Source organism: Equus caballus, chromosome 18, assembly GCF_041296265.1.
Source record: "Equus caballus isolate H_3958 breed thoroughbred chromosome 18, TB-T2T, whole genome shotgun sequence".
Classification (NCBI taxonomy): domain Eukaryota; kingdom Metazoa; phylum Chordata; class Mammalia; order Perissodactyla; family Equidae; genus Equus; species Equus caballus.
Genome location: NC_091701.1, coordinates 3788162 through 3804166, shown reverse-complemented (window position 1 = coordinate 3804166; position 16005 = coordinate 3788162). Strand labels below are relative to the sequence as shown.

The following is a 16005-nucleotide window of genomic DNA, read 5'->3' as shown; positions in this document are numbered from 1 at the left end:
GCCCCATGGCGTAGTGGTTAAATTCAGCGCCCTTCACTTCAGTGTTTGGGGTTTGCAGGTTCGGATCCTGCCCACAGTCCTACTCCACTCATCAGCCATACTGTGGTGGCAACCCACATATAAAGCAGAGGAAGACTGGCACAGATGTTAGCTCAGAGCTAATCTTCCTCAGCAAAAACAAACAAACAAAAACCTGTAAGACATACAGAGAAAAAATAAGAAAATGGCAATAAGTCCTTCCCTATCAGTAATCATTTTAAACGTTAATAGATTAAACTCCCCAATCAAAAGACATAGACTGGTGTAATGGATAAAAAAACCAGAATCTAACTATATGCTGTTTCCAAGAGATTCACTTTAGATTCAACAATATGCAAAGGCTGAAAATGAAAAAAATAGAACATATTCCATGAAAATAGTAACCAAAATGAGCAGCGGTGGCTATACTAATATCAGACAAAGTAGACTTTAAATCAAAAACTGTTACAAGAGATAAAGAAGGACATCGTATAATGATACAAGGGTCAACTGACCAACAGCATATAACAATTATAAACATATGTGTACCAAACATCAGAGCTCCTAAATATATGAAGCAAACACTGACAGAATTGAAACAAGAAACAGAGAGATTTACAATAATAGTAGGACAATTCAGCGCCCCACTTTCAATAATAGATAGAACTACAAGACAGAAGATCAGCAAGGAAACAGATGCCTTGGACAACACCACAGACTGACTGGACCTAACAGACACACACAGAATGTGCCAACCAACAGAATGTGCACTCTTCTCAAGTGCACTTGGAACACTCTCTGGGACAGACCACATGTAAGGCCACAAAACAAGTCTTAATAAATTTAAGAAGATTGAAATCATACAAAGTATCTTCCAATCACAATGGAATGAAACTAGGGAAGTCAACAGCAGAAGGAAAACTGGAAAATACACAAATATGTGGAATTTACAACACACATTCTTATGTGTTGTAACCAAGGGATCAAAGAAATAACAAGGGAAATTAGAAAATATCTTGAGACAAATGAAGATGAAAACACAACATACCAAAACTTATGGGATGCAGCAAAAGCAGAGCTAAGAGAAAAATTTATAGCTGTAAATGATGACATTAAAAAAAATATCTCAAATCAACAACCTAACTTTACACCTTAAGGAACTGGAAAAAAAAAAAAAAAAACCAACAAACTAAACCAAGAGCTAGCAGAAGAAAGAAATAACAAAGATTAGAGCAGAATCCAAAAAAAAAAAAAAAGAGAATATGGGCTGGCCCAGTGGTGTAGTGGTCAAGTTTGTATGCTCCACATTGGCGGCCTGGAGTTTGCAGGTTTGGATCCCGGGCATGGACCTACATGCCACTCATCATGCCATGTTGTGGTGGTGTCCCATATGCAAAATAGAGGAAGATCGCTACAGATGTTAGCTCACTGCCAATCTTCCTCACCAAAAAAAAAAAAAGAGAGAGCGAGAGAGAGAAGAGAAAACAATGAAAGAAAGAGTTGGTTCATCAAGAAGATCAACAAAATTGAACTTTAGCTAGACTGACTAAAGACTCCAATAGCTAATATCAGACATGAAAGAAGAGAGAATATTACCAATTTTACAGAAACAAAAAGGGTTATAAGAGAGTACTATGAACTGTATGCCAATAAATTGGATAACCTAGAGAAAATGGAAAATTTCCTAGAAACACAATCTATCAACACAGAATCATGAAGAAATAGAAACATGAATAGACCTACAACCAGTAAAGAGACTGAATCAGTAATGAATAAGTCAGTAATCCCAACAAAGCAAAGCCCAGGAACAGATGGCTTCACTGGTGAATTGTACCAAACATGCAAAGAATTAACACCAATCCTACTCAAACGATTCCAAAATACTGAAGAGGAGGGAACACTTCCCAACTCTCAGCTCTGCGGCCAGCACTACCTTGATGCCAAAACCAGACAGACAGTACAAGAAAACTACAGACCAATGTCCCTGCTGAGGACCGATTCAAAAACCCTCAACAAGCAGGGGGAGAGGGGTGGGTGACATGAGTGAAGCGGGTCAAAAGCTACAAACTTCCAGTTACAGGATAAGTCAGTCATGAGGATGTAATGCACACCATGGTGACTATAGTTAATAGCACTGTACTGCATATCTGAAAGAGAGAGTAGATCTTAAAAGTTCTCATCACAAGAAAAAAATTCTGTAACTATGTATCATAACAGATGTTAACTAGACTTACTGTGGCGATCATTTTGCAATACATACAAATATCAAATGATTATTATACACCTGAAACTAATGATGTTTGTCAATTATACCTCAATAAAAAACACCACCAAAAAAACACTGCTTTAGGTTAAAGTAATTAAAAAGTTATTTAAAAAATCACTTTAATTTTAATAACTCACTGCCCCCCCAGAAAAAAAGAAAACCCTGAAAAAAGAAAGTTAAACATATTGGCTTTCAAAATTGTCACTATTCAGTGTAAGAAAGTATGTCAATTCTTTAAAAGATCCACATCTTTAAAAGAATTGTTGCAAGGGACATTAAATGGGGACATTGAACAGGATAGGCGAAACCACTCTCAACAGAGGGGAAAGAGAGTTCCTTGTGTCCGTGTCTAGAATAAATAAAAAAAATCGGTAAGCCTATACTATTCACATGTAACTCAGTAGAGACTCTTTTCAGAAGGACTTTCTGAATATTGGCCACGACATAGATGATTATGTGCCAGGTGATTGTGAGGTTGTTCAAAGTAACGATCTCTAACAGATGCTTATTACCATTAGCATTAGAGTGAGGCATTTCCTTTTTTTTTTTATTAAAGATTGGCACCTGAGCTAACATCTGTTGCCAATCTTCTTTTTCCTTCTTCTTTTCTCCCCAAAGCCCCCCAGTATATAGCTGTATACTCTAGTTGTGAGTGCCCTGGTTGTGCTAGGTGCAACGCCCGCTCAGCATGGCTTGATGAGCCACCGGTGCCTTGTCCATGCCCAGGATCCGAACCGGCAAAACCCTGGGCCGCCGAAGAGCAGCGCATGAACTTAACCACTCGGCCAGGGGCCGGCCCCATGGCATTTCTAATTATTTCCAAGATTATAAACTCCTTGAAATTAGGATCATACTTTTTACACCTTGAGATTCCCTACACCATTAAGTATCATGACCTAAACATAACTGTTTATTAAATTAAATTGACTGCATAAGCTGAAGGTCTAATGGCATGGCTATGATTTTATTTTCAAATTCTAAGAAAATAAAATTTATTAAAAAATAAAATCTATTTCTCATGTTATAGTAGACTCACATGAAACTCGGAAAGCTTGTGAAATTAAAATGTATTATGATGGGGGACTGGCCCAGTAGCATAGTGGTTAAGTTCACATGCTCCCCTTTGGCAGCTTGGGGTTTGCCAGTGGAGATCCTGGACGCACACCTATGCGCTGCTTGTCAAGCCACAGTGTGGCAGGAGTCCCACATAAAAAGTTGAGGAAGATGGGCATGGATGTTAGCTCAGGGCCAGTCTTCCTCAGAAAAAAGAGAAGGATTGGCAGCAGTTAGCTCAGGGCTAATCTTCCTCAAAAAGAAAAGCAGCATTATGATGGGACTGGCCCAGTGGTGTAGTGGTTAAGTTCCCATGCCTTGCTTCGGTGGCCTGGGGATCATGGGTTCAGAGACTGTTGTGGACCTACACACTGCTCATCAAGCCACGCTGTGGCAGCATCCAACATACAAAATAGAGGAAGATTAGCACAGATGTTAGCTCAGTAACAATCTTCCTCAAGAAAAAAGAGGAAGATTGGCAAAAGACGTTAGCTCGGGGCCAGTCTTCCTCATCAAAAAAAAGTATTATGACTAAGAAAAAAGCTCTTATCAAGAAAAACAAATTTATATAGATACTAAACAATTATCCATCCCTTAACTGTTGCTTTAGTTGATCAACTTTGTATGTGGATAAGCTGTATACATTACCACATTTTCAAAAATAAAGAACTAGTATGAATTAAATTTCAGAACAGAGTAATTAGAGATAGCCTTTAAAATTCTGAACTTTTTTCATTAGAGATATTTGGTTAATTATTAACCTTTTATTCCTACCAGTAGAGGAAGGAAAGAGTCATGTTATAATAATTCACTGGCTACATACAATAACTTTGTGCATTATATCAAATTATGAAGTTGAATTAGACCACACTGCCACAAAAGCTAGAAAAACAATTTTGCATAATTAAAGTTAAGATACAAGTTGCTATTAGAGTGACTTTTAGGCTGTTTGTTAAGTAAGAAATATCTGTGAGCAGTAAGGTCTGTGCCAGGCTAGGAATCCTATGACGGTAACATATAACATAAACAAGAATGTGCATTCATCACAGGTATTCAATGTTGACAGTAGGGACGAGACAATATTCAAGTAACACTAATAAAGAGTAGGGATAAACAGTTTTAATCACTGTGATTAACAACAATAACAACAAAATCATGGCTTTATTCTAGGAAATGTTTTTTAAAAATCCGAAACAAAACAGTAGCCAACAAAATTCAACAGCACACTAAAAGGATTATACACCATGACCAAGAGGGATTTGGATGGTTTGACACACAAAACGCAATCAGTGGGCTATACCACATTAAAGAATGAAGGACAAAAACCCATGACCATCTCAATTGATGCAGAAAAAGCATTTGACAAAATTCAATACTCTTTCATGATAAAAACACAACAAACTATGAATAGAAGGAAATTGTATCAGCATAATAAAGGCCATATATGACAAGCCCACAGCTAACATCATACCCAGTGGTGAAAGACAAAGCTTTTCCTCTAAGATCAGGAACCAGATAAGGATGCCCACTTTTGAGACTTCCAATCAACACAGTTCTGGAAGTCTTAGCCACAGCAATTAGGCAAGAAAAGAAATAAAGATCATCCAAACTGGAAAGGAAGAAGCAAAATAATCTGTTTTTAGATATGATCTTACACGTAGAAATGCCAAAAGATTCCAGGAAAAATTGTTAGAATAAACAAATTCAGCAAAGTTGAATGATATAAAATCAATATGCAACAATCTGCTACATTTCTGCACATGAACAATGAACACACCCTAAAAGGGAATTAAGAAAACAATTCATTTACAACAGCATCGAAAAGAACAAAATGCTCAGAAACAAACTTAACCAAGGAGGCAAGACTTTTGCCCTGAAAATACAAAATGTTGCTGAAAGAAATTAAACAACACATGGAAAGACATCCTGTGTTCACAGATTGGAAGACTTAATATTAAGATATCGACACTCCCCAAAATGCCCCACAGAACCAATGCAACCCTATAAAAACACCAACGGTGTTATCTGCAGATATAGAATAATCCATCCTAAAATTCATACAAAACCATAAGGGATCCCAAATAGCCAAAACAGTCTTGAAAAAAAAAAAAGCTGGAGAACTCAGACTTTCTGATTTCAAAATTTACTACAAAGTCACAGTAGTTCAAAACAGTGTCACACTGGCACAAAGATAGATATATATAAGACTGACGAAATACAGTTCAGAGATAAACCTTTGCATACATGGTCAAACGATTTTTGACAAGGGTGCCAAGACTATTCAATGGAGAAAGGACAGTCTTTTCAACAGATGGTGCTGGGAAAACTGGATATCCACATACAAAAAAAAAAGTGAGTTTTATGCTTATATTACACCAAATACAAGTTAATTCAAAATGGATCAAAGATCTAAATGTAAGAGTTAAAACTATAAAACTTTTAGAAGAAAACATATGGGGAAAGCTTCACGACATTGCGTTTGACAATGATTTCTTCACTACAACAGCAAAAGCATAGGCAATCAAAGAAGAAACAGATAAACTGGACTACATCCAAACTAAAATGAACTGTGCATCAGAGGGCACAATAACCAGAGAGAAAAGCCAATCAATGGAACGGAAAAAATATTTGCAAGTCATGCATCTGATAAGGAGCTATTATCCAGAACATACAAAGAACTCTGACAACTCAACCACTCAGAACTTAGTTTAAAAATGGGCAAAGGATTTGAAGAGACATTCCTCCAAAGAAGACATCCAAAGCACCAATAAGAACATGAAAAGGTGCTCAATACCACTAATCAAACAGGAAAGTGTTGGTGAGGATTTGGACAAATTGAAACCTTTTTGCACTGTTGGCGGGAATGTAAAATGGTACAGCCATTAAGGAAAATAGCATGGCACTTCCCCCAAAAATTAAAAACAGAATTACTGTATGACCCAGCAATTTCACTTCAGGCAACATACTTCAAAGAACTGAAAGCAGGGTCCCAAAGAAACATTTGTACACCCATGTTCATGGCAGTATTCACAATAGTCAAAAGGTAGAAGCCAGCCAAGCGTCCATCAACAGATGAATGGATAAACAAAGCAAAAACACACAACAGAATATGTATCATTCAGCCTTGAAATGGAAAGAAATTCTGACACATGCTACAACATGAATGAACCTTGAGGACATTACGCAAGGTGAATAAACCAGTCAAAAAAAGGATAACGCACGCATGGTTCCACTTAAATGAGGTACTTGGAGAAGTCAAAATCAAAATTAGAGAGCGAGTAGAACGGTGGCTAACAGGGCTGGCAGGAGGGGAAATGGGAGCCACCGCTCAGCGGGTAGTTTCAGTTTTGCAAGTTGACAAGATTTCTGCAGACGGAAAGTAGTGATGATTGCACAACAAAATGAATGTACTTTTATTGCCACTAACTGTACACTTAAAAACGGTCCTTTAAGATGGCAGATTTTATGCATATTTTACATATTTACAATTAACTTAAAATAAAATTAATCAACAAAAAAACCTTTTTAACTGAAAAAAAAAAAGTGATTCTGCATCACTCCATCCAAGTGGTCAAAACTACCACCACCAATACTGGGACATACTAAAGGTTTTTGTTCTGGGGAGAAATATGCTTATCTGGAGATGACGAGGAAAGTGTCAGCAAGTTATTCATGTGATAAAGTACATGTGACAAAATGTCAACACTTGGTAAATACAGGCAAAGGGTGTATGGGCGTTTATTTTACCATTCTTGCAACATTACTGTAAATTAGAAATATTTCCAAAATCAGGGGGGAAAGTTCTGGTTGGCCAGGTTTGAGACTCTTAAACCATGCACCAAAGATCATTTAAACAGAAACCAGTAACTTTTTCTTAAACATAGTATAAGAGAATCTTTTATCATCTTGAATTTCTTAGGTATGATTATCACTTTACTTTCTAGCACCATGAGTTTTACCCTATATAGGTGAAGTTTTCCAATAATTGGTACCTACCCCATTAAACGCCAAAATACTGTATTAATAACTTGACAATTTTTCTTAAAAAGCACTACTTTATCTTTCTTGTTTAGAATATTTAATGATCAGGGTCATCAACATCTGCTCCAGCAGATAGCTGGGTTTTTTTCTGCTCTCACAAGTGTTTATGGGGGTATTTATATAAAGCAAAATGACACTGCAGAACGTGGGTTTCTGACCTGCATGACTCGCTATTATCTGATCATGTCTTTATGTGCCTGCTTTTTACAACTCACTTTCCAATTTGTGCTTTTAAGTTTGTTGAAAGTCAGTGTAGAGATCCTGAGACATTCTTTTGAGTAAAGTGCATAAACTTCATGCTATTTTGGCTGTTCGAAGGCTTTCATGGTGAGATTCTCACATATTTTTGAAAATCAAAGTTGCCAGATACCCTATCTCAATTTGTATCAGAGTAGGATTTATATAACTAAAATGGATTACTAATTCTTGGATTTAGTCATATTGACTAATCAGAGATTTCCCATAATTAAATCTGCAGAGACTATTAAAATAATTTTAAAATATCACAAAAATAGAATATAGCCGTAAGCTATAATTATATCCCAATTGCCCAACTGCTATCAGCAACTGGCAGAGTGATTTTCAATTATATTCACATATCCTCTACCACAGCATTTCTCAGTTTTTTTTCATTTCTCTTTCTAGGAGAAAATTTAAATTAATTAAAATAAAATAATTAAAATTCCCCCAACAAGAGAAATACTAAGAAATAAGATTTCATCAGTATTTCACTTCCACCCCAACTTGGATACTGCAATTCACTTCCACACTAACAGCCTGGAGCCAGCATCAGACTTCGCCAGTTTAAGGGCTCAGTCCTCCAGAAGACTGCCCCTATTTCGGACGCCAGCTGCAAGTGGAGTCCGTCCCCATTTCTGACTGACTGGTTACAAATATGGAGGCTCCCAGGATCCCCTCAGGTTCAAGAATTCACTAAAATGACTCACAGAACTCAAGAAAGCGCTATATTTACAATTAGTTTTATTATAAAGGATTCAAATTAGGGGGACCAGCCAAATGAAGAGACACACAGGGTGAGGTCTGGAGGGAAAGGCAGAGCTCGGAACCCTCTCCATGTGGAATCAAGGCACCTCAGCGTGTCCACCAGTCAGGAAGCCCCGCTGAGCTTCAGTGTCCGGAGTTTCTCACTGGGGCTTGACTGTTGAGGCATGACAGATTACACCACTGGGCACGTGACTGAACTTAATCTCCAGCACCCCTCACCCCGCAGAGGTCAGGCCTGCCCAAAGTCTCTAATTGTGTGGTAGGTCATTCTGGTGACCAGCTCCCTCCTAAAGCTATCTAGGAGCTTGCTAGGAGTCACCTCATTAGCATCACAAAAAACATTCCTATCGCTCAGAAAACCCCTAGGTTTTAGCAGCTCTCTGTCAGGAACACAGGATAGAGACCACACAAATTTCTTATCATACCACAATCAGGTAAACTGAACTTTTGAAAGGACACAAATCACTGTAATCTAAGATCTTTTTCACTCACCAAGAACCAATTTTCATCCCCACTGATAATGCATCCTCTAAGACAATGAAGAGACAGCCCCCCAAACCAGAAGGGAATTTTATTGTATAAAGTTTATAGAAGTATGACTAGTATTCCTCTGTACAAAGTTCACAACAAATGGTTTAAATACAACTGAGAGAAGTGCGAGTCCTATGACAACATTTGATACAAGCTGAACCATTTACAGATACACTAAAAAATTTTTTTAAAATATCTTCTTTCTCCAAAGAGTCCACTGCGCATTTCTTAGAGGTGAGGACACATCCCAGGCAAGGTCACAATGGCATCTTATTGCCCTCGATGCTGATTTTCACTGCATGTGCAGATCTGCTTTTTTTCCTGATATCTGTGAACTTTCTCATCTGTTTATCCAGTCGACTGATACCCTTTTTGGAGGTCCCCTGAAACTAAGAGTGGGGTAAAAATGAAAGAGCAAATTATCGACATACATAAATCAAACTCTGTTTTCACCTTCTTTTATCTGAAAGTTAGCAGTCAGAAGAGCTCCTAGCTGAGGAACAACCAGAATATGCTGTGACGACTCCAGGAACGACAGAGCAAATGTACTCAGCAGGGTGGAAAAACACACTAAACTCCCTCAGTGAAGAATTATGTTGTCTCTGCCTTATTTTCAAATTTTCCCTCAGTCCACAGAAATCTCCTAGAGAGAAAGGGGGAAAAATTAAAACTATGATTCCCCCAGTTGCATCAGATTACATTTTGACTGTATGTGCTCCCTTCCAAAGGCCAAATGCAGAACTGACCGCTTGACACATACACCTGTAAACAGTGTTGGCATAAAGAATAAAGACCTTCTCAGGCAAGGAAAAGTCATCTGAGAAAAGCCTTCAGCATAATGGATGCGGTCAGAGGATCAGTAAAGCAAACCCGTTTGGTGCGGGAGCTCTGGTTTGAGGTTTGGGGTGAACACCTGCTCTGCCTCAGCAGATTCCGTGACCCTGGGCAAAGCACGCCCCTGGCTGTCCTCCTGTCAGGACTGCTGTGAGAAGGAAATGAGATGCTAATGTCAAATACAAGCACAGAGGCTAGCACACAGTCAGTGCTCAAAATAACTATCAGCTATTACTATTGTTACTACTACTCTGCAACCAATTAGATTTATGTTAAATAAGTATACTTGACATGAAAAGAAAACTAAATTAAATCTCTTGCTCCAAGAGGCTTACTACTTTTCGCATCTCTTCCTGCTTGCCCTTTCTGTTTAAACGTTTGGTTATTAGGTTATTTCTTCTATGTTTTGAAAAGAGCGTCTGTCTTGAAAAGACGTGGTCTCCTAGAAATCGACACCTTTCAGAAATGCTGAAAAGGACTGCCATTTACATCAAAGATCACGGGGAACTCTTGCTGACTACAGTGTTGCTACCAACTCTGATCTTTAAGAATCCTGACTGGTTAAAGAGAGGTGGGTTTTTCTAATTCTTCTCCCCAGATGTTACTACTGAATCACCTGTGACGCTCAAGTCAAAGAATGCTAAAATAAGGTAGGGCCTAGGAGACAGCCAGGGTCAGTGCCAGACTGGTGAAATTCTTTTGAGTCGGGGAGCCTCCTAAGTCTTATCCCACCTCTGGACTCAGCTGCCACCTCAGACATGAGGCACGGAAGTCTAAGTCATTCCTGAACAAGAGCCATGTTGATCATCCTAGATTTTCTAAGAACACCGCAATTCCAAATATTATTTTGTATCAATTTTATACTTGGCACTAGTACTCTGAATTAGAATAAAAATTCTTTATCAGAGGAGAAAGAGCTACACAATTATCAAATACCCCAGATTTCCTGGACAGCAGCAAATATCTGGCCTCCTTTCAGACAAGGTGCTGTGACTTTTAGCACTTGTAGACAGTCCATATAGGAAGCCTTAGCTGCTAAGATCTCTGTCAATTAGCCAACTCCCAGCAGCTCTCCATACCAGCTTGGATTTCTCCTTGCCCACTCCCAGGACCTTCTGTAACAGGCTGGCCCTCCAGCCTCAGCACCTGAGACACACCCTGGCTGTGCGGACCCCCTCCTAGGTACAGCTCCTAAGACTTGTGGCCAGCAGATGCCAGGCTGAAAACACACGGAACACAGTACCCAACATGCCAAATTCAATGACCTCTCTCCTGATTCATCAATGCTGTACCACTTCCTTAGGATAGTAAAAGTGTATGCCGCATTGCTTATCAGTGAAAACCCAAAAGCAGCTTAAAAGATTAGCAAGGTGGGTTTGCTTAAAAAAATTATGGTGTACCTGTATTATGATACATTAAGTCACTGAAGGATGTTTACTCAACTGAATTTTTACCATGTTAGGTAAAACACAAACCCAACCAGGTATAAAATATTATGATCATAATTTTGCTTAAAAGTTTTAAAAAAAACAAAAAACCCCAAAAACCAGTAACAGTGCTTTTGTAGATGTATGAAAAGGACCAAAAAGAAATAACCCAAAATGTTAATATTAAGGTTTGGTGGGATTACAAGTCACATTAATTTGTTTGTGCTTTCCGTATTTAAAAGTTGATATAAAAACATGCATTGCTTTTGTTGTTTTAATGTTATTTTAAAAGCATTCTGTGGACTAAATTACCATATACACATACAGTGTAGTGTGGGTTACTGCATTATTTAGGAACGAAAAATCAGAAGCCAGAGTAATTAGTAAATCACATATTCACACAATGGACCATTATGCAGCCATTATAAATGATAAACATATAAGGTGGTTTAACAAGGGGAAGTGATCAAAATTATATACAGTATAATTTTAATTATATTAAAGTATCAACAGAAAAAGGCAAAAATATCAATTGCTTTTGAATTGTAATTTTCCTCTTTATAATCTCAAATTTTTCTACAATTATAACCATAAAAAACTAAGTTTGAAGCACTACCGGAAATACACTTAGCACATCAAACTGTTAAAAGTGGCGACTTAGAGGAAGAGCAGAACTCTAGGAATGGGGTTATTCTGTAGTGTTTTATACTATGTAATTTCAAAAATAAAAATGACATTTAAAACAAAGAGTTTCGGGGGCCAGCTCCGTGGCCGAGTGTTTAAGTTCGTGCGCTCCGCTGCGGTGGCCCAGGGTTGGGATCCTGGGCGCGGACATGGCACCGCTCACCAGGCCACGTTGAGGCAGCATCCCACATCCCACAGCTAGAAGGACCTGCAACTAAGATATATAACTGTGTTCAGGGTGGGGTTGGGGAGATAAAGCAGAAAAAAAAACGAAAAAAAAAAAAGGATTGGCAACAGCTGTTAGCTCAGGTGCCAATCTTTAAAAAATAAATTAAATAAATAAATAAATAAAACAAACAGTTTCATTTGAAAGCCACTCACTCCAATTTTCTTCTTGGAAAATGTTTTCTAATAATACTCATGCGTGTCTCTGGAATCTGGAAGCCCTAGGTGAATACAGCAGGACTCTTCCTGAGCAGGGAAACAGCATCAGGTGGTTTAAGGACAGTACACTGAAATGTGACATGCGACCACCAGCCCCCAAACTGTGCGTTATTTTTTTTTGACAGAGCTCTGTAAGTCAGACTCAGGCCCAGATAAATACCAGCACATTATGATCTTGGGAGCGTTAGGGATGAAGCAAAGGAACTCTGCTTGAATTTCCCTCTCCTCATGCTGGTCACCCCTCTGCTCTAGCAGGAGCCTGGGCCACTTGTTCCCACCTCGCCATCACCTACAGGGAGGGTGTGATCAGAACGAGCAATGCGAGCAGATAGGCATATGCCCTTCAGGACACAAGTATGTTCCAGAGTAGACTGGCCACTAAGATTTTTTATTACATTTTTTTACCATATTGTAATTCTCAATTCTCAAATATAAGTGTTCTAGGGAAGAAAAAATATTACGGAAGAAAGAGCTAAAAAGAGGGAAGAGCCACTGGAAAAAAAGCAAAAGTAAAAAGAAAGAGGGGTTGCTGGTGGGGAGAAGGGCTATCAGGGGACGTGGACATGGATAAAAGAAAGAACAAAGGGAAAGCAGCATAAATAAAGCAGTTCCTGGCACTAACTAGTGCTCTTCTACTCTTTATTTAGTCTCAGTAAATAAAGTGTGCTTTGTCCTGATAGTAGCTTAACAGCAAAGTGAACTGGCAGGAAGGTGAGTGTAGTCCATGGAAACAGGAGCCAAAGTAGGGGTCACGGAGAAGTCACACAAGGCAGGCAACACAGTCAGACTCTCAAGAGTGCACTGCAACAAAGGCGCCTCTATCAATCTCAGAGTGGAGCAGGCCCTGAGTGCAGCTTTAGGAACGTTCCAATGTCTCTTTCATTTTTGACCATGCACTGACTAGTACGAATCAAATCTACCTCCTAAATATTCAGTGCGAGGCTTTATGACTCCTCTAATGCATGTTGTGAGTCACTGACAACAGGGAAGAGGCCACTTCTCCTCCACCAAGTAGCTATTAACCAGCTGATGCACCTGTAATGCAGACCAGCATAATTCTGGGCCTTAACAAAATCCGTATTTTTTTATTTTGCTGAGGAAGACTTGCCTAGGCTAACATCCATTGCCAATTCTCCTCTTTTTTTTTTTGCTTGAGGAAGATTGGTCCTGAGCTAACATCTGTGCCAGTCTTCCTCTATTTTGTATGTGGGACACCGCCACAGCATGGCTGATGAGTGGAGTAGGTCTGTGCCCAGGAGCCAAACCCACGAATCTGGGCCGCCAAAGTGGAGGGCGTAGAACTTTAACCACTTGGCCACTGGGCCGGCCCATAAAATCTTTTAATAAAAACAGCTACCAGTCAGGAAGACCAAAATGCTTAACAAGGAAGTAATTATTAATCTCTGGGGTAATGATAAAGGAAGGGACTACCATATCAATTTCTAAATACTGAAGAGGAGGGGCCGGCTCCGTGGCTGAGTGGTTAAGTTCACGTGCTCCGCTGCGGCGGCCCAGGGTTCGGATCCTGGGTGCGGACATGGCACTGCTCATCAGGCCACGTTGAGGCGGCATCCCATATCCCACAACTAGAAGGACCTTCAACTAAGATATACAACTGTGTACAGGGGCGTTTGGGGAAATAAAGCAGAAACAACAACAACAAAAAGATTGGCAACAGTTGTTAGCCCAGGTGCCAATCTTTAAAAAATAAATAAATAAATAAATACTGACAAGGACTTGAGTGTCATTAAGTGCCTATTAGGATCACTATTTCAGATATTAGGAGGGGGCCTGGGCCTTTTGTGGCTCAGAAAGCATGCGCACACGTGTTTGTCCTTGAGCTGATGACAATTCAAACCCATGCACAGAGCATGCTTCCTTGGGGATACCTCCGGGATAAAGTCTGGCAGGGCCAGGCCTACAGGGGCATCCTGTTGCCTTCAATGCTGAACTTGACAGCACGGTGCACTCTGCTGAGTCGTTTCTGTTCTGCAAATCGCCTCTTATGCTTTTCCAATCGGCTTAGGCCCTTTTTAAGAATACCAGGCTAGAACGAGCAGTTTGAACGGAGAATAAAAAAAGATTACTGAGAAGCAATGAAGATCACAGAGTATATTTACAGTGATGACAGAGCAAGTGTCTACCCTGAATATTTCACAACAGAATTACTGCAAACAGTTGAAGAGAAAGGGAGGGGTAGACTGCAGGAGCAGGTGACTGCTGTTTCCCATGGTTCTAAAAAATGAATGTATCAGAACACTCGAAGCTGCAAGACTCAGTTGGAATAAAGGGATTAATAATAGGAAACTTCCTGGCTTGATACTGGTGCTTTAAGTCTGAGGTAAAGTTCATCAGCAATGAATGACCTGGCTACGTAAGAGACCAGAAAACAGCTCTTTAAATCAGATAAATCTCAGAAGCTGCTAAAGGTTATGAAACATGAAGTAAAAGACAAAACAGTAATTTGCATTTGGATCTGCCTTGATGTTCCCCTCTGGCTTACCCTGGATGACTCCATTTCCACATTCCACTTGGGCCTGACAACATAGTCCTTGTTTGAGGGCATGGGGACCCTCGCACGGGCACAGAATCCAGGATCTCCAGGTCTCAGAGCCCTGAGAACAGGAAGAAGAGCATGCTATTTACGGAGCCAATCATAGCTGGGCCCATCCCATTCAGCTGCAGACCTGTTTCAAACCTCCGCTGCCCTCTCAAGGTCACCCCATCCTTCCTCCTGCTGCCTGTCTTAGCTGGCCTCATCATCACTCCTGCTACCGTAGGCATTCCTCAACTTCCCTCCCAAAGCCAGCCTCCCCAGCATTTTCCTGATTCCTTGTCACCTCTCCTCAGTTTCAGGTACAATCTGCCCCTCTCCCTTCCAAGCCTGGTTCTTCCATCAGGATTCTGAATCCCAATTTCTCTAGTCTAGTGGAGTCGCTCATGAGTTCACTTGTGAGGTAAAAAATCAGGTAGTCAAAATGCGCCCCCAAAACTGAATATGCCCATAAAATAGTTTACATGGTTTTGCATATGCAACTCATACAGTAATTGTTTTGTCTGTTTCTTGTTTTTTAAACATTTTTGAGATAAGCATACACTCACGTACAATTGTAAGAAATAATACAGAGATCCAGTGTCTCTCCCAATGGTAACAACATGCAAAACTGTAGTGCAATACCTCAACCAGGATATGGATGCTGACAGAATCCACTGAATTTTATTTCCATCTCCCCAGTTTTACTTGCACTCACGTGTGTGTGTATTTAGGTGTATGCAATTTTGTCACACGTGGAGGTCTGTGTACCAACCACAAGGACCCCTCCTGTTGCCCTTTTGTAACATGCCCACCTCCCTACCCACTGGTGACCACAAATCTGTTCTTCATTTCTATAGTTTTGGCATTGCAAGGATGCTATATAAATGGAATACTACACTACATAACGTTTAGAAACTGGCTTTATCTACTCAACTCAATGCCCTTGAGGACCCATGCAAGTTGTTCCATCTATCAATATTTTGTTTCTTTTAATTGCTGAGTAGTATCCTATGGTGCAAACGCACTACAGTTTAACTATTCATCTGCTGAAAGACATGCGGGTTGTTTCCAGGTCTGGACTATTACAAAAAAAGCTATACATTCATACATAGATTTCTGCACAAACATAAAGTTTTATTTCTCTGGGATAAATGCCCAAGAGTACA

The 16005-nt window shown here is 39.6% G+C and overlaps 1 protein-coding gene across 17 annotated transcripts in view; it reads right to left on the bottom strand.

Moving 5' to 3' along the window:
* Window positions 1-6726: 6726 nt before the first annotated feature.
* Window positions 6727-16005, bottom strand: part of IWS1 (interacts with SUPT6H, CTD assembly factor 1) — a 59701-nt gene continuing 50422 nt past the window's right edge. For 5 of the 17 annotated variants that reach the window (XR_011428665.1, XM_070242315.1, XM_023622658.2 and 2 more), the window contains exons 13-15: window positions 14807-14918; window positions 14193-14350; window positions 8343-9303 (exon numbers count right to left, since the gene is read on the bottom strand). Coding sequence is in view for 12 of the 17 variants with exons in the window: in XM_070242315.1 (XP_070098416.1) it covers window positions 14222-14350; window positions 14807-14918 (241 nt within the window). In the remaining 5 variants the exon portion in view is untranslated. Of the gene's footprint in view, window positions 12074-14192; window positions 14351-14806; window positions 14919-16005 lie in introns of all 17 variants that reach the window. The other 12 variants (XR_011428666.1, XR_002801451.2, XR_011428668.1 and 9 more) reach the window with 4 other exon arrangements.